Source organism: Mycetomoellerius zeteki, unplaced genomic scaffold (genome assembly GCF_001594055.1).
Source record: "Mycetomoellerius zeteki isolate Tzet28-1 unplaced genomic scaffold, Tzet1.0 scaffold73, whole genome shotgun sequence".
Classification (NCBI taxonomy): Eukaryota; Metazoa; Arthropoda; class Insecta; order Hymenoptera; family Formicidae; genus Mycetomoellerius; species Mycetomoellerius zeteki.
The window spans coordinates 39334-58110 of NW_017257753.1; the positions used below are offsets into that span (position 1 = coordinate 39334).

The 18777-nt window shown below is 33.1% G+C and overlaps 2 protein-coding genes across 3 annotated transcripts in view; both read left to right on the forward strand.

Annotated features, from left to right (window-relative positions):
- Positions 1-5893: 5893 nt before the first annotated feature.
- ATPsyngamma (ATP synthase, gamma subunit) lies at positions 5894-11300 on the forward strand. Of its 2 annotated transcripts, none has more exons than XM_018458569.1 (3): positions 5894-6021; positions 8254-8793; positions 10593-11300. In XM_018458569.1, exons 2-3 carry the CDS (start codon positions 8264-8266, stop codon positions 10957-10959), a joined length of 897 nt encoding a protein of 298 aa, XP_018314071.1. In that variant the 5' UTR covers positions 5894-6021; positions 8254-8263; the 3' UTR covers positions 10960-11300. The 2 variants fall into 2 exon arrangements, with proteins under 2 accessions (XP_018314071.1, XP_018314072.1); XM_018458570.1 differs by lacking the exon at positions 5894-6021 and adding an exon at positions 6123-6291.
- A 2949-nt stretch (positions 11301-14249) lies between these two features.
- LOC108729406 (eukaryotic translation initiation factor 2 subunit gamma) overlaps positions 14250-18777 on the forward strand; it is an 18227-nt gene continuing 13699 nt past the window's right edge. The window contains exons 1-3 of the mRNA XM_018458514.1: positions 14250-14321; positions 16649-16712; positions 16824-16934. Of these exons, the coding sequence (XP_018314016.1) occupies positions 14250-14321; positions 16649-16712; positions 16824-16934 (247 nt within the window). The remainder of the gene's footprint in view (positions 14322-16648; positions 16713-16823; positions 16935-18777) is intronic.

Genomic DNA, 18777 nt, shown 5'->3' on the forward strand with positions numbered 1-18777 from the left:
AGCTGTAGCAGCAGCAGCTGCTGTAACCATCGGCAACTACTTCTATTCTTCCCCCATCACGCATTAGCAAGCAGTAGCGCAAGTGAGCGTGAGCTAGAATCTGGCACCACTGCCGAAAGATCCTGGGAAAATAAATATGTATATGCTGCCCCTGCATTTATTTAGTTGAGATTTTTACCATAAGTTAGCAGCGATGCAAGAATGAATTTCGCAAAATATTATATCTGAAAAATTTATGGGAATTATAGGGATAAAATTGAAAATCGACAAAACGAATTTTCTCTTTAACTTTTAGACTGCCGGCATTTTTTCGTTAAAATAGTGGTTTTCTTTCTTGAAATTTTTTTTATATAAGTAACACCCATATAAGTAACACATAATACAAAAAATATTGAGAATATATTATATGTATTGCGCTCCCCAAGTACTGCGCTGTGAATGCTCTCATTGCCCGTTTATTAATATTTTATTATTATTGTTTGTTTTTCGAGAGTCCTATAAATATACATTGTTTGTTTAAATATAAATAATTATATATAAAATATATATCCATACATGTCCATACATTCTTCTTTCTTTTGTAAGTATACCGTTTAGTATAAAAAAAATAATGAAAAAACGTAAAGAATAATCAAAAGGATAATTTTCGCATATTTTCTCTTTAGCAAAATCAAGTTTGGAAAATGTTAAAAAAAAAATTGCTCATATGTGTAATTATATCCAATGATTTATATATAGGATATTTCTTAAATACCGCCTACTAACCATATAGCGCTATTCTTGATAAAAAATTGAGTCGATAAGTATTAGGAAATTTTTTTCTACAGTGCTTACTGATAACTGAAATAGTTATTATCGAGTAAAGATAATTCAATCGATATCGTGCTTTAAACGGACGTGCAGCCGCACGTACTGTCTAGTGTAAAAAAAGGTATATGATATATGCCTGGCATGTCTATACATTGTGACCTTTATAGGATTCCTATTTTTTGATTGTAGTCTCGGTTTCGGTTGAAATTAACATGTAGTTGAGTGTTTCGATTCAGTTTTGGTAAAAGATCGGACTCTACATGTCTCATGATGTCTAGACCAAAATAAGACCTTCAGGTAATATATCGATGATGCTGACACATTCGGTTGTCTTTACTAACGGAAAGGAATTTAGCAGGTAAAGAAAATTACCCTAACTGTCCGTCGCCGCAGGGAATTTTTCTGAAGGTTTTCCACTTTCTTAAAAAAACATCGCGTGAGTCCTTTGGTACGGTGCGGTGAGACGTGTGAGCGGCGATGCCGATCGCTAAGCAACGGCGCGATGCGCTACGCACATTCGCGATTTCATTACATATGTAATAATAACATATGTAATAATAAACAGGACAAATACAAACCATAATAAACTTCGATGAATAAAAATGTCGAAAGAGAGAAAGCGATGAAACCTATGGAAATCTACGGAAAATCTAATTAATTTTTATCGTTATTATTACATATGTAATGAAATCGCGAATGTGCGTAACAGCCATCGCGCGAGTCCTTTGGTGCGGTGCGGTGAGACGTGTGAGCGGCGATGCCGAGTGCTAAACCACGGCGCGCTTCCTCTCGTGCATCTCCTGCCGCCGCATCCATCGTTTGTCAAACTGGACCGGGCTATACCTCGAGTGACCGGAGCCGTTTCTATCCTTTCTATAGGCGCGCTCTCATTAGTACAATTTCAAACTTTAATATCTCGATTATTATTACGGATATCGCTAAACGGTAAAGGACTTTTATGTTTATTTCGATTCCATCTACCTTCCTGTGGGAGATTGGAAGAATAGGGCTGGACACCCTGTATAAGAGAGACTCTTTTATATATATTGAACAGTCTCTCTTTTATATTTGAACGAATCACACATATTATACGATATCTGATATAATTTCAATTTCACATTTTAATTAATATAATATTTATCGGATTTTTGTGAAGACACTCTTCTTTCACTTATAAATTCAAACAAATTCATAATATACAGAATTATAACACTTTGGATTTTCTAATCTTAAGTGGCTGTACATATGGGAAGAAGAGAAGTCTTGTATTAATTATTCACTGAAGATGACTCTAAACCGAGTTGAAACGTACGAACGAATCTTTATGTATATGAAGAACCTACACTAAATAATAATTGTAAGAATATTACGCTACAATATCTGCGTCTACACTGTAAAAAGAAGTGTGTTTTATTCTTTTCTCCATTGTTTAAACACTTAAAGATGTTTCAGTTTCAAACTCCTTCAATAGACAACACACTATGTGTTTGAATTTAAAACACTATGCGTTTTAAATCCAAACACGTAATGTTTAAAAAACGGAGACAAGAATAAAATATTTTAATATCTTAAAATTAAACGCTTCTTTTTTCAGTGTATACTTTTATTTGCCTGAATTTCTATATAAACCAATTTCTTTAAGAAATGCAAGACAGATCGTCACATATCTAAGAGGCGATTAAAGGGATCAACTCGTATTCGGTTAAAAAAATGGAAAAAATTTTTTGTTTTAATCGAGTATAGTAAATATGAAAAATATATTCCCAAAGTTACAGAACGAAATTCAAAGTTTTAAGGAAGCTACATTGTGCAGCAGGTATACAAATGCGGGACAGCACATTCAGCAAGATTCTTTGTTCCCTTCAGTCAACCTAACTAAAATGTACCCTTCAGTCTACCTATCTAAAATGGGTATATAATCTTCTAAAATACGTATACCCATGGGTCATGTGCATTTTTGAAACTATCTATGAAGAAATTTCCATTAGACCGTTGATTGAAGGGAACAAAGAATCTTGCTATATGCGTCGTCCTGCATATGTACCTGCATATATACCCGTTTCAAATCTTCTCATCACGAGGAGATTTCTACCAGGACGCGATCATAAGATATTATAGATACAGGTAAATTTTCTTGGGCAGGTGTAAGTCTGTTTGTATTTTGTTAAATATGCATGTATTTTCGTTTAAATGTATAATAAAACACGTATATTCGGAAAAATGTTTCTTTTATAAATAGAATTTAATAAACCTATAAGCCTATATGAGCCAACTACAAGATTTTTAATGTGATCAATAATTTAGTTAAATATTATCTACCGAACTGAAATAATGTGTCTTAATTTATTCCGTGTAGTGAACTTATTAGTCCAATGAAACATTTAATAATACAAACTTATGAGTGCAATTATGACAATCATTAAACTTTCCAATTTGATGACAATGATGCACTCGGACAATATCACAATAATTTTTTTGGACATATGAGGTTTATTATTAAGTTTAAGCGCGTATTAATTTGTTAAGTTATTATATGTAATTAATTGTTAAAAACAGTGTATTGAAGAGGACCTTAACCGTAGGTCGAAACGTTCATTTATGTAACTAATTATTAATCACATTACAAATTTTATGGTTGGCTCATATAGGCTTATAGTTTATTATCGTTAATTATCAAATATTCGGTGTATTTTTTTTGTCTTTAGTAACTAATTTACATATATTATCTCTTTACGAAAACTACATAGATTGAGACACGATCTTTGAAATTATTAGTTTTTCATGGATATTCGTAGGATATTCGTTTTTCATGGATAGACGTAGAGCGACGTTGTTTCTTTAAAAAACGTAGAAATCCTCTGCCACTCTACGTCTCACTACAAATATCTACGAAAAATTAGAAATTTAGAAATTTCTAAGATTTTATCTCAATCTATGTAGATTTTCTGTAGTTTTCGTAAAATTTTTTTTCCGTCAGGGATATATCTGAAGAGAAATGGCACAATCCGAGAGACGAAACATGTAATAATTTATGTTCGAAAACGTCACTCGAGTGCTCGTGTATTGTTTTATCCTTGTTGTTCACCCAATTGTCTAGGACGGAATCCATAGTCCGGTCTTAATCTCAAGCAATGGCTTTTAATTTAATTAATCATTTTGATGCATATTCTACCAATTTAGTACATCATTCTTTAAATACATTGCTGAAATTAAAATAATTTAATAGAAAGTTACTAGTTAATACGCGTATCAAGTGCTCGGTGTAAAAGGGGTCAATGTTAAATAAAGATAAGAGGTTTGTTCGCGTCGCACGCTCCAACATGTTCCAATATGCTCCTACCATAGCTCTTACTCACTCCAATGCGCTCCAATGATAGAGTGAGTAGGAACTATGGGAGGAGCATGTTGAAGTTTGCGACGCGAATAAACCTATGATGGCACGAGGGCACTACTCGGGTGATGTTTCCGCAGACCTGAAAGGAGTATGCGGCGAAATATCTTTGATCTTTCGTCTTGACCATTTTGACCTAGAAAGAAAAAGGTAAATGTTTGGGACGGAACTCTTTTTCTATTGTCCTATTGATCGAACTCTCTTTCTACTATTGTCCTATTGGTCGCATCGTTCTATTTCTTTCTAGGTCCATCGGATACTATGGCCGGTATACATAGTCGGATCTTATATTCAAAATCGTATTAAGTACGATCTTAAGATGTCGCTTTAGAGACTTAAGACATTACTTAAGACGATCTTAAAATAAGAACCGGCTACGAATACCGGCCTTTTATGTATAAACACACGGGCCAGTATTCATAGTCAGTTCTTATATTCAAGACCGTCTTAAGTTCAGTCTTGAGATGTTACGAACCAATTAGCCGCATTAGCGTCTTAAGATATTATTATATTTAAGACGGTCTTCAAATAAGAACCGACTATGAATACCGCCCACGGTGTAGGCCATGCTCCGTTCAGTACTATAGATTGTTCGCGTCGCAAGCTCCAATAGGCTCCAACATGCTCCTACTCAAGTACGTTGGAGTGAGTAGGAACTCTGGTAGGAGCATGTTGGAGCACGTTGGAGCATAGCCGCATTAGCGTCTTAAGATATTATTATATTTAAGACGGTCTTCAAATAAGAACCGACTATGAATACCGCCCACGGTGTAGGCCATGCTCCGTTCAGTACTATAGATTGTTCGCGTCGCAAGCTCCAATAGGCTCCAACATGCTCCTACTCAAGTACGTTGGAGTGAGTAGGAACTCTGGTAGGAGCATGTTGGAGCACGTTGGAGCTTATGACGCGACAAACTTGAGCCCATTCTACATTGGTCGTATCGTAGCGTCGCAAGCGTCGTAGGCGTCGTGCGCCATGTCTTGACGAGTTATCGTGGAAGTTCAACCAAAATCAAATTTCTACGATTGCCGCGACTATCAATCAGAAGTCGAGGTAACTTCTCGATTTCATAAAATCGTAGAAATCGTAGAAATTTGGTTTTGATTGAACTTCCACGACAACTTAAGACAAGGCGTACGACGCCTACGTAGGAATTCGAACATGCCCTAAGGATGTTGTTACGTATTTTATATATATTTTATAGATAGCGAAAATAGCATATTCGAAAACGTAGCCATTGGCTGCGTTCAGCAGACTCAACAGTTTTGCAACCGTTTTATGATTGTCTGCTGAGATAGGACCATTCTTCTAGATCTAAAAGTATGATCCAATCAGCGCGAAGGAAACTTCCAACAGTTGCAAAACAAACGTTCTACTGAACGCAGCCATTGACTAGGAGTTGGGTCGAGTTATGCGGGGTCTACAATAGAAGTCGTAGCAGTCGTAGGGTCTTAAGTCGTAGAAAATTGACCAATCACAGTCGAATATGAGAAGAATAATCAACTGTGATTGGTCAATTTTCTACGACTTAAGACCCTACGACCGCTACGACTTCTATTGTAGACCCCGCATTAGTAAATCGAATATATACGCCAAAAGTTGCGCAACGACAACGTAACGCCTACTGGGCGTAATAATCAGCCAATGAAAACTCTTGCTTTACGCAGCATGTGAATCAGCTTCATGTGCGTCAGAGAATCATTCGAGTTAACTAACACTGCTGATGGATGAACGAATCTCGCGGATCTATTGATTTGATTGACTTGTGGAAGGTTCTCAATCATTCGTGAGCTTAATTTTCGGAGCTTTATTTTGGCCGGTGAGTCGATTTCGCTGCATCATTCTTAAACGATGCAGCTTCGTTTTTTTCACATTAGACCCAGCTTGGCTCAGCTTGGCCATTTTGATATCGAACCGATCTCACATAAGTTTTCTCTTCGTGATTATGTAAACGGAACGATATTGTGCTACATTCGGAACTGAATTTCTGATTTATCAGACTTGATATATTATCGTAATTTCAAATTTACAACTTGATCATATCGGACTCCATAACGCGTGTCTTACGATTTATTCCAGGAGCGAGAAAGTATGAAGGGACTTCTGATAATATAAAACATGCTTACCGAATGTCAGAAATTTTTCTCCGCAGATGTAACAGTTCTTTCTTCATTTCATTATATTTATCACTATCGTTAGAAATGTAATTTGCATCAACTACTGACAAAACTACTTTTATGTGGAACTAGATTATTTATCATTTTTATTCTAATACTCATTATCCTTTGAGTACTAAAGTAAAAACACTTTTACAAGATTAATTCCTGCGATATTGATTAAAAACATGTGCTCACTATATCTTCATTCACTATTACCATTTACGTGTCACTGATTGAACAAAAGCTATGTAACAAATGAAATACTTCAAAGCGAAAAAAAGTGTTTTTTTTTTTTCGCTTCAGACCACCAATCTCAGTACTTGAGGATTATTTTGTATTGTATTCTGATGCTAGTCCTACTTACTATAGCCATGTTTCGATATAAATACAATGATCATACTTTTTTTTAGACCTTTTACAGAAGACATTTGATACACGTAGTAACGAGTAACTTTCTATTAAATTATTTTAATTTCAGCAATGTATTTAAAGAATGATGTACTAAATTGATACAATATGCATCAATTAAATATACATATCATGCATATGTTTACATATATCGCCGAAATTAAGATAATTCAATAGAAAGTTACTATTAGTACCTATATTGCTTGTGTCACACTATGCATTGGAGATTGAGGATTGGGCATTAAAGATTAGAATTCGACCAATCAGGTAATTTTAAGTTTAATTCGTTTCGTTCTAATTGGCTGAATTTTAATCCTCAATTCGTAATCCTCAGTCTCCAATGGCTGCGTTCAGCAGAGAAAGCTTTGCAACTGTTGCAAAATTTTTCAATATGATTGGTTCTTGCTTTTGCTTAGCTTACGGATCTAAACGTATAAACCAATCATATTAAAGAATTTTACAACAGTTGCAAAACTGTTTTCTCTGCTGAACGCAGCCAATACATAGTGTGACACAAGCATATCACAAGTGCACGATGTAAACTAATCAAAAGAAAATAAAAGATAAATCTGAAAATTTTAGGGTTTTATTATTACATGTTTTCAAACTAGTTTGGAACTGTCAAGAATCTGTCCATTATAAAATTTTATTGCACAGTATAATCAAGTTAAGATGATGTATAGTTTTTCTGATAGTTTGAAACTGGTTTGATTATATTTGAATAAATCCTTGATCTGAAATAATAAAAGGTTCAATACAAGTATGTGTTGAAAAGGCTCTAAATAAATCGAAAAAAAGCTTTAAGAGCTAACACAAGTACGTGTGTAAATACATATATTTTATTATGAAAGATAAATATGCGTTTCGATTCTAATTTGGATCATCTTTAGTATGAGTTTAATATTCACAAAAAATATTAAACAAATAGAAGAACTCTTTACATAAAAATAAAAATAATAAATAAAGGGAAGTAAGAGTCAATTTTTACGTATTGACTCTGTTATTTGTGTTATTAGAGCCTTTATTTGAATTATTACAATTTTAATTCCTACAAAACAGCAGGATCTGTTCGATTTCTGTCAAAGTGTATTACGCAGATTCTGCTCGGTTTTTGCTACCAATTTGTTGAATAGAATCATAGAATGCCAACAAGTGTTTTGTTCGCATTCTGCCACCATTCTATCGATATAGAATGTCAACAGAACAGGAGCAGAATGCAACATTAGTTGAGGTCAATCTGTTAACATCTTTTGATCAAATTTGCTACCAATCTATCAATATTTGCTAACATTTTCCTATCTGGATAATTACCGAAACTGAAAGAGATCGAAATCTAAATGAACCCAGTAACTGTTACTGTAAAAGAACTGGAACCAAAAGTTGGATTTAGCATTGAACTGTTATTCGAACCGAAATTTTTATTTCGAACCGGTCTAAGTCCTTGATTGAAAATAGAGTGATCTTTTGATAATTTGATTTTTTAGGAATCCAACAATGATGCTCAGCAACCGTATGCCAATGTTTTTGCGGATTGCTGTGCAAGAGCAATGGCACCAGCAAAGAGGAATGGCTACTCTGAAGGCAATTTCTATACGTTTGAAGTCTGTCAAGAATATTCAAAAGATTACTCAATCCATGAAGATGGTGTCAGCAGCCAAATACAATCGAGCAGAACGTGATTTAAAGCAAGCTCGTCCTCTCGGTGTTGGCACAAAAGTGTTTTATGAGCAGGCTGAGATACAAGCACCGCCAGAGGAACCGAAGAAGCTCGTTATTGCTGTAACTAGTGATCGTGGCCTTTGCGGTGCTGTACATACTGGTGTATCTCGCAACATTCGTGATCGATTATTGGCTGATCCTAAGGAACGTGAGGACACTAAGATCATATGCATTGGCGAGAAGTCTCGTGCCATTCTTCAGCGGCAGTTCGCGAACAATATACTCTTCGTCGCGTCTGAGGTCGGCCGTAAACCACCTACATTCAACGATGCTGCCAAAATAGCTATACAGATATTGAACAGTGGGTACGTTAACCAAACTCAAGAACTAGATACAATATTAAATATAGAGTAACTCATTATTAGTAAACAGTTAATTAATGCAATAGGCCTGTTTTTTTTAGTTGAACTTCTCTTGCATAATCGATAAATTAGAACCCTATAACGGTTGAAGCTAGATTATAAATTTTCCTAAAGAATTCCGCACAAACCTTATGGAAATTGAATTTCGATCTTGGCTGAAAATTTGATATGCTATAAATCTTGTCCTGATAAAGTCCATAGACATGATAATAAACCATTTCACCTTTACGAGGCATCGTTTTTCAAAATGGGCTAATACTATAATATCTTATTTTCAACGAGTAAGGTTCATTTCTACGTAAAGGTGAAATGGTTTATAGAAGGGGATCGTGCTTGTGGAGACTTTTTATCATAATAACAAGATCTACGATATATCAAATATTCAGCCAATTCAACTGAAATTCAATTTTCATAAAGTTTGTGTGGGATCCTTTCTGTTGCTTAACTATATGGATCTTTTAGATATATAAACTGTATGTCTTTTTAACGTCTTATAAGTTAGCGGAACAAAGTGAGCGGAATCGATTCTAACTAACATTTTTATTTGTTGCTCATTTGTTGCTAAAAAGTTGCCAAAGAAAAAAATTTGTTGCTCTGTCGGTTTATTTAAAAAAACGATGTTTCGCTAAAAAGGAAGATTCAGTTAGCGGAACAATACCTACAACAAAGCCAATCTACGCAGAAATAACGTAGGAATTTGTTGCTGATTTGTTGCTAATTTGTTGCTGCCGAAATATATATATATATATCATTTTTTTTAATACTTTACATACTAAAAAAGTGTAAATAACAACGAGAAGCCTCAGCGTGCGGGCGGAAGAAGAGTAAAGTACCAGTAAAAGATTTGTTGTTCGCTTAAAATTGGTACTGCGATGTCGTCCGAATTAGTTGCTCTCGAAATATGCAATTTAGCAATTTGTTGCTTGCAAAATAAGTATAAATAACCACAAATAATTATTTAGCAAAAAAAGTTTCGCTAAATAATTAAAAATTTCATGGAAGATACGGGCCTAATGTATTTGTCACGGACGCTCCTGAGGCCGGATCAGCCCCGATCTTGCTTTAGTCGACGTCTTATAAGTTAGCGAAACAAAGTGAGCGGAATCGATTCTAACAAACATTTTTATTTGTTGCTCTGTCGGTTTATTTAAAAAAACAATGTTTCGCTAAAAAGGAAGATTCAGTTAGCGGAACTGAATCTTCCTTTTTTTAGCAAAACATCGTTTTTTTAAATAAACCGACAGAGCGCAACAAATTTTTTTCTTTGGCAACTTTTTAGCAACAAATGAGCAACAAATAAAAATGTTAGTTAGAATCGATTCCGCTCACTTTATTCTGCTAACTTATAAGACGTGTCTTTTTAATCCTTCATGGGATCACACTGGGTCAAAATGATCCGCATTTTGTGAAAAATTTAATTTTAACACTAAAAAAAAAATCGTAAACATATATTAGAATTTAGTGTGAAAGACGATGTATATCATGTACATGTTTACGATTTTTTTAGTGTTGAAATTAAATTTTTCACAAAAACGCCATTATTTCATTTTCTTAAAGGATGAAATTATATACTGTATTTTTTAAAAATCATTGCAACTAATAATCGATTTGGTAACACTTTAAAAATGAGTCAGATCATTTTAACCCAGAGTAACCATCGTGTGGCTTTTTAGAAGTGTGACCATGAAGGATTAAGGAGTACTGTATAATATAATTAATATTATATAATTATTCGTTTGCAGTTATTCCTTTGGCAGTGGACGTATAGTGTACAACAGATTTAAGTCTGTGGTATCGTATGCGATTGATGATCTACCATTGTTCGATAAGAATGCAGTAGTTACTGCGCCAAAATTGTCGGTGTATGATTCGCTCGATGATGAGGTAATACAGAGCTATCTCGAGTTTTCTCTTGCCTCGCTGCTGTTTTACTCTATGAAGGAAGGTGCCTGTAGCGAACAGTCCAGCCGTATGACTGCCATGGATAATGCCAGCAAGAACGCTGGCGAGATGATCGACAAACTCACTCTTACTTTCAACCGCACTCGACAAGCAGTGATCACTAGGGAACTGATCGAAATTATTTCTGGTGCTGCCGCTCTTGATTAAAAATGCTCCGGAGGAGAAATTTAGTTTATCGATTTATAGTGCCGGCAAATAGGAAGAGAATATGTTGTTGGAAAAGAAGAAATAACGAGGAGATAATCTTGTTAAGTCTGATTTATGGAGTAATCATTAACTTGTACTGGAACCGATAAAGTTTAATATTAAGATTTCAATGCTTTTGTTCATAATATATAATAATCATAATATAATAATTGTATGAAAGCATTGAAATCCTAGAATTGAACTTTATTGGTTCCGATCTCCACAAATCAGATTTTAACTGTCGAAAGATCAAGTTTCCCATTGACTTGGATGATGTTTAAATCGTTGAAGTGTATAAACATCAAGAATATTAAAAACTCATCTGATATTTATATGTCCAAGTTCAATAAATCAATTCGATTACAAAATCATGTGTTTCATAATAGTAAGCTGTTATTTATATAATATAAATTATGTAAATCTGATAAAAACAATATTTAAAGTATTATATTCGGTTAGTAATATAAATATGTAAATTTAATAGAGATTCAACATAATCATAAATCCGTTTCTAATGAGCTTTTAAATGAATATGAATTCTGAAATATTCTAAGATTTTGATTTTTTATTCTATAATTTCCAATGAAATTTTATAAAATTTGAAAAAGTTTAAGATATTTTTTTTATAAATTATAAAATGAACTATTTTAAAATGTTTCAAAATTTATATATAAAAGAATTCTAGAAAAGATGGGTGTTTAAATTTTCTTGACACTTCTGAAAAATGTCCCAATTTGTATACAAAAATCTGAAATATTTTTTAAAAAGTTCTAAAATTTATAATAATAGTAAAGAAATTGAAAGCTGATGAGAATTGATGAGAATCAACGCGAGAGAATCAAATTATTATCGAGTGGGTCTAGATCGTAGCGATTTTAACGCTGCAGTGATGCACTGGGTTTCGAGCACTCCACGTTCGACTAAACTCAGTCAGCACTACTGAGCGAGTGAGTGCGATAGCGTGATCTGTTCTCGCAACTTTTGACTTTCGATCGCATGGAACGCTAGCAACATGATACAAGATTACAGTAAAGTCGCTAGATTTATAAGACCTTCTTTTTGATTGAACTTTTGCATCAGTTCATCTTTCTTTTTTTTCTCGCCAGGAGGAAAGAAGAGGAAGAAAGATGAATTGGTGCAAAAGTTCAGCCAAAAAGAATAGGCCTATTATAACAGTGCGCATTGCACATATTTTTCTTTTGTCATGACCAACTAATCAAATTCTATTGGTTGAACAAATTGAAATTAAACTGTGTATTGATATTTAGTACGTTGTGAATCATTCCAAAGCTTTATGACACGTTTATGGTCTAATGAGAAACCATTTCAGTTTTGGTAACTTGAGGGGACTATGATAAGTGGAGGGTTTCTCCTCTAGCGCCAAAGTCGCCGCTGTTATCAGTGGCGAGGGTTATATCAGTTGGAAGAATTGATAATCTGCGAGTGACTTCTTGGCTGACTGCTGAACTAATTTTAGATACGAATGTACGATTTTTTGCTGATGAAGACTCAAAGAGAATTTAAATGTTTAAGATTTCGGAATAAAGAAGACATCATATGTTAAATAAAGTAAATAAGTGAATTATTATTTCAATTTAATAATTTATGTATCCCCTTCTTATTAACCTTGAATTTCTTTGTTATTTTGAAGATCCTTTCTAATCCTTAAAAAAAATCCTTTCTTATTACATTATTTCTTTCTAAAATTCATATAAAAATTATGAAAAATTACATTAAAAATTCTAAGAAAAATTTTCATCCGAGTTTTGATGTAATACTCGATATATTTTTATTCGTTGTATTACAGAATGAGAATTAGAGATTGGAATTTGATCAAAGAATTGGTCGAATTCTATTTTAGCTGAACATTACAGTACATTTTTTTCTCTTTTTTTCTCCTACGTGGGGAGAAAAGAAGGAAAGATGAATCATGGAAAAAGATTAGAGAGACCTAATCTTCATTTTCTAATTCTTTAAAGATTTAGAAGCAATTAGAAGAATCTGAAACGAATCATTTTACAATTTTGATAGCAAGCAAGTCGACTACTCTACGTTCCAATATTTATTGCCAGCACTATGCCGCCCTTGTTAAGTGATCAGAGAGAGAGAGAGATTTTTTTGCAGCAACAAGCAAGTAATATCTTATTATTATGAATATCTTTATCTTTTTTCTAAGGGCCATAGCAGAAAAGTTGATTTATAAAGACAGTTCTTGTGCGTTACTAAAGACCAATGTCGATATAAGACAAAATGATGGTATTCAGTCAGACCTTGTAAGATTTCCTTAAATTTATTTTTATATGCTCAATAACGAATGAAATAATTCGTAGAGTATCTAAAGATAAATTTAAAAAAGCCTTAAATTAATACGGGCCTTACATAAATACACCATACACCATACACCACATGTCATACGTCATCCACGTCATCCACCAAAGAGTTCGTATGTTACATCTATAACTTAAGTTTCCAAGCAAGTGTTACAACACTTCTTGTGCTCAGACCCTTAAAATATAAACATAGTCTAAGATTGTGAATCAGTTTCTGCTAAAGATCCTAACCAATATTGGGTTTAATTGGGTATTGCTAAATTGTATATATAGCTATGCGCATGCGTATACGCATGCTAAGGCTGATATTCATAAATCAACCTTACCAATCTATTATATATATATATATATATATATAAAAACTGTCTCAAATACATTATTAAATTATGAATCAATTAAAGAATTATATTAACATTTTAAGACAGTCTCAAAATAAAAATGGACAAAATATGAATATGGGCAATTCAACAAGATCGACATAGAAAGTGAGTTATTGATAATTTGTGTAAATGGAAAGCTACTTACAGTTCAGTTAATTGTACTATTAAATCTGCACGTGGAAAATAATGCTGTATTCTCTGGCTGCAATTTGCTCATCCACATCTATGTTGTTTCGCAAGTCTACGTCCTCCACAGCGCCCTCGATGAGAACTGTTACAAATAGTCGCTTGACTACAAGGGCATACTGCAGGATAATTTGTGGGAGAAGAAAGTGGAGGTCAGTGGAGGTGGAAAGTGGTGAAAAGCTGCTTGGAAATTTCAAGCCCATCGTTCATTTCTCCGGAAGCGCTTGATCTTGAAGGGTGGATAGGGCTCGGAAGGACGCTGAAGGACGCCAAAGGACTGAACAAAGGAAACGGCCCTCATAGATCAGAGGCATCTCTTGATCCTAAGATCAACATCACTGGTGAGACTTGGAAGATGGGCAACGAGGAAGGATTTGGTATAACCACCGGCCAGCCGAATCTCTACAAGCAAGATCTATCGAAGCTCGTAAGTTCGGGGGGACGCTATGGTTTTCGCGCCATTTATCTGGGGGTCGAGTATATATTCTGAAATAAGGTTAAAATTACGAAAGCAATTACGTGAGTAAATTTATTCGATATTAACTAATTAAATTGTGAATATTCTAATAAATTTGTCCATTTTTGTAATTTTCATCTCATTTTGAGGTACATACCAAACCCCCTGGCGTCCCGCGCTACGTTTTAACCTCGCGTGATCGGAGTATCGCAGCTTGACTTGGAATAGGCCACGTGCGCGACATTCTTCGTTACTGCAAATTGAACTCACAGATTCTCTCTTCAGTTTTACGATAAAGGAAGAGAAAAAAAATTTGACGCCAGATTTTTCGCCTTTTTGTCTTGTAAGTTGATTTTTCGCGTGGAGACAATGAAAATTTTCTTCCGGATCAAATAATTTGAGGAATGCGAAGAACGCGGAAGGGAGGAAATTATTAAATTGTAATATATGCGCGCGCTGTAATCAGACACTAATAATAAATTATTATAATCATAAATTATTAGTGTCTGATTTTTCAAGTGCAGATAGTTTGCAAATTAATTGTTAATCAGTGCGATGCCAGTTTTACTTTTCATGGTGTTCTTAAATATTTTTTGTTCTTTTTTCCTCTCAATTCCTATTTTAAGTTTAATGAGGATTAATATAAACTGGATAAAAATTGAATTATAATAATAATTATAATAATAAAGTGTCTTGCATATTCCACAAGAGTGAGAGGTCTGTGAGTATGATAGTCTATCCAATAAACGAGAATGAATTGAAATCCCAATAAACTAGAATGGATTAAAATGGATTGAAATTTTTTTCTATCCGAATGTGTATTTTAAATAACGAATACTTTTTTTGGATTTAATTGGATTAAAAAAAATTTTCCCTATTTAAAATATGCATTCGGATGACAAAATTTCAATCCATTTTAATCCATTCTCATTTACTGGATATATTTATTTTACAAGAAATTAATGTTTTATTAATCATATGTAGAATATTATTTAATTTTTTGTTAATCTTTAGTTATTGGAATTTTTGATCAAGCTTTAAATATCTGTTGTTTTAACTGAACTTACATAAAGGCTGTATTCAGTTATTTACTGTAAGTACCAAAAATTATAGTATACGTACGATGATCATATTTAAAAAAAAAAATAAAGAAAATCTGAAAATTTTAGAACTTTGTTCTTACATGTTTTCGAATCACTTTGTGACTGTGACTTAAGAATCTGTGCATTATAAAATATTACGGCACAGTATAAGCAAATTGAGATAATGCACAGTTTTCTAATAGTTCGAAACTGATTCGACTATATTAGAACAAACCCTTGATTTGAAATAGTAAGAGGTTTGAAATAATAAAAAATGAAAACTCTAGTTTGAATACATTTAATTTAAAAAATTAAGAAATATAATTAACAAAAAAATTGTATTTATATGCATAAAACTGTAAAATATTTTCTGTAAAAATTTCCTCATTAATATAATATTATATATATAAACATTGGAATGCTAGAAAAGAATCTCCTGTAATATCAAAATAAAGGACAAAATTAAATTTTGAAGAAACAAATAAATTTAAAGGATAGTTAAAATAAAAATAGCTAAAATAAAAAAAAGGATTGTCCTTTATAATAAAAGATGTATAGTCATCGTAAATATACAGAATGTGAACTGTAAAAGTTTTATTTTATCTTTTCTCCTTTTCTCTCTATGTTAAAAAAAAAGAAAGATGAATGGTGCAAGAAGTTAAGTTAAAAAAATTAGAAATCAACAAAATACAGTGGAACTTCCTTAACTACAGACGTATAAAAGTGTTAAAAAATAGTTTCAGTGTTCAGCGTTAAAATAAGTTAAGTGTTACGGGGATCCTAAAATAAATTTGTTTTATCAATTTTTCCAAACAAGTATTTTTCTAACTGCTTTAAATCTTTCTTTATAATTAAAGTATAAATAATGTAGTTCAAATCGATCGCTTTTATACCAAAAACATTGAAAAGTTACAGTTTCATTACCGACTTTTAACATCGAGTGCAATATTGATAGTGGTATATAAAGATATGTCAATGTATCGCATTTTATCGGTAAAACAATGGTTTCATCAGAGTTTAGGCTTTATTTTAGGATCTCCTTAAAATAGGTGATGTAAGAATGGGAAGAGAATCTCACACATAGTCCTGCGTAGTAGAAGTGTGGAAGTTCCACTGTATTTTAAATATAACGATTTTGTGTGTGAATTTAATTTTATCCTAGCATTATTACACTGAAAAGTATTTATGTTCTTTTTTTTTTTATTTTGTATACAGGATGTAAGTAGATTAACTGCATTGTCGCCTGAAGTAATCAGTAGGCAGGCTACAATCAATATTGGTGAGTCTACAAAATATTCCAAGCTAAAAATGCTATACATATATCTTCTATCACTTGTGTTATAAAATATAGATAAATGCATATATATATATATATAAACTTGTTATATAGGAACTATTGGACATGTAGCACATGGAAAATCAACGATTGTGAAAGCTATTTCGGGAGTACAGACAGTTCGTTTTAAAAATGAACTAGAAAGGAATATTACTATTAAACTTGGTGAGCATTTGTAATTATTTTCTCTGTAAATTTTAAAGAAATCAGTCAATTTAGCTTCATATAAACATACTTTTCGGTATTAAAATTTATTACAAAAACACTCTTGCACAAATGTGCTTGTGCAGAATATTTTTGTATGTAAGTGATGTAACAAATCTTTTAAATCAGACCTGTCCAAAGCTTAGCTCGCAAATTAAACTCTTTTCTCTTCATTTAAATAGCTCTGGTTTTTCTTATATGGAGTAATAAAGCTCCATGATGCCAATACGAGCAAGATCCAGCTATTAACAATCAATAGGAAAATAAACATCGCGTGCCGCCTGCTTAATGCTTGTTTCTACCGATGTAACTTAACTTTACAGTGTAACTTACTTTTATCTTTCTTCCATTCTAACAGTAACACTATTTTTTGAGCTGCCTTTAATTTGGCTCATTGTTGGTAGTGTTTTTTATTTAGTATTTGGAATGTAGAATCACGTAGAAAAGAAATTATGTGCTGAGTGAATTATTCAAAGTTATGGTTAATCGTTATTTTTGACGTGAAATCATTTTTGAGTGAAAATCGGAAACTCATATATATAAGTTCTAGTCTACATGATTCTACATTCTAAATATTAAATGAAAAACACTACATGAACCACACAAATTGGAGGCGAGCATAAGATACCGACCTGAAAATCTATCTGATTTGTATATTGATGGATATTGTTTATAAACATTAGATAACGTCGAGACGTGCTAGGATGCGTTACGAATGAAGCGCATGATGCATATTAATTAAATTTTTTGACGGGCCAAATATAAAATTTGAAGTTATATACCGCGGGCCACCAGTAAAATTTAAAATTTATATTTTTTGTCTTCTCTTCGAATTATCCAGGAATCACCACATGGAGGTGAGATAAAGTCGATTCCCTTTCTTTTTCGTTTTTTTTGCGGATTCAAACTTAGACATCGCGGGCCGCCAGTTGCGAATCCCTGCTGTACAGTAATGTGTGTTGACGCAGAAGGCAAGCATTAAGTAGGGAATAATAATCAAAATGATGTTTTATGGTGCTATAATTCTATCATCTCAATTCCTCTTCCATTTATGTATATTCTAAGATTTCGTCGAACCTTAAAAAACGTTTTTCTCTTTTTATCATCTTATTAAGCGAGACAGAGAAAAATATAAAAAAGTAGATATAAAGCTCTATCTAGCTCTTCTGGCGTCTATTTTTTCTATTTGTTTTTATTGAAATTTAAAATTACTTGAATAACTACAACTACGTAATTCAGAGATACATTCAACGTTGAATAGTTTATTAAACGTTTTTCTGTTCAAATATTGTCAACGATATAGAGCAAAAAATATAAGAGAAAGAAATAGTGTGGCATTTCTTTATGTTGTTAATATATCAAAACTCATATTTAAATTATGTTAGATTATACAAATGAAGTAAGTACTTATCAGAGAATACAGAGAATATATCTTATTCATATCATTTTTATTGTAAGATCTTACAATTGTATTGTTCTCAAAACGTCTCGATGGAAAAAACGTAAGTCTGCGACTATGAGTGACTCACATTGAGGTTCGAGCACGTTCGGCTACGTTCGGCTAACCTCGGCTCAGCACGAAACATCTGTCTCGCTTGTTTTCGATGCGATGGAAAGTTGTCGAACGCAAGAAGGACGGACATATCCTCGTTGTTATACCAAGCTCAGCCGTACTGAGTCGAGTTTAGCCGAACTCCGATTTGCGCTATCACTTGGTAACGCGTGATGGGAGTAATTGTCACGAGTTCACATATTCAGCTACTATCTGTAACTATCTATCCCCACTCTTTACCTATTACGTGCA

Coding starts and splice junctions, on each gene's coding strand:
- ATPsyngamma (XM_018458569.1), top strand. CDS start 8,264: ATGATGCTCAGCAACCGTATGCCAATGTTTTTGCGGATTGCTGTGCAA. Junction 8,794..10,592: donor ATACAGATATTGAACAGTGG/GTACGTTAACCA, acceptor ATTCGTTTGCAG/TTATTCCTTTGGCAGTGGAC.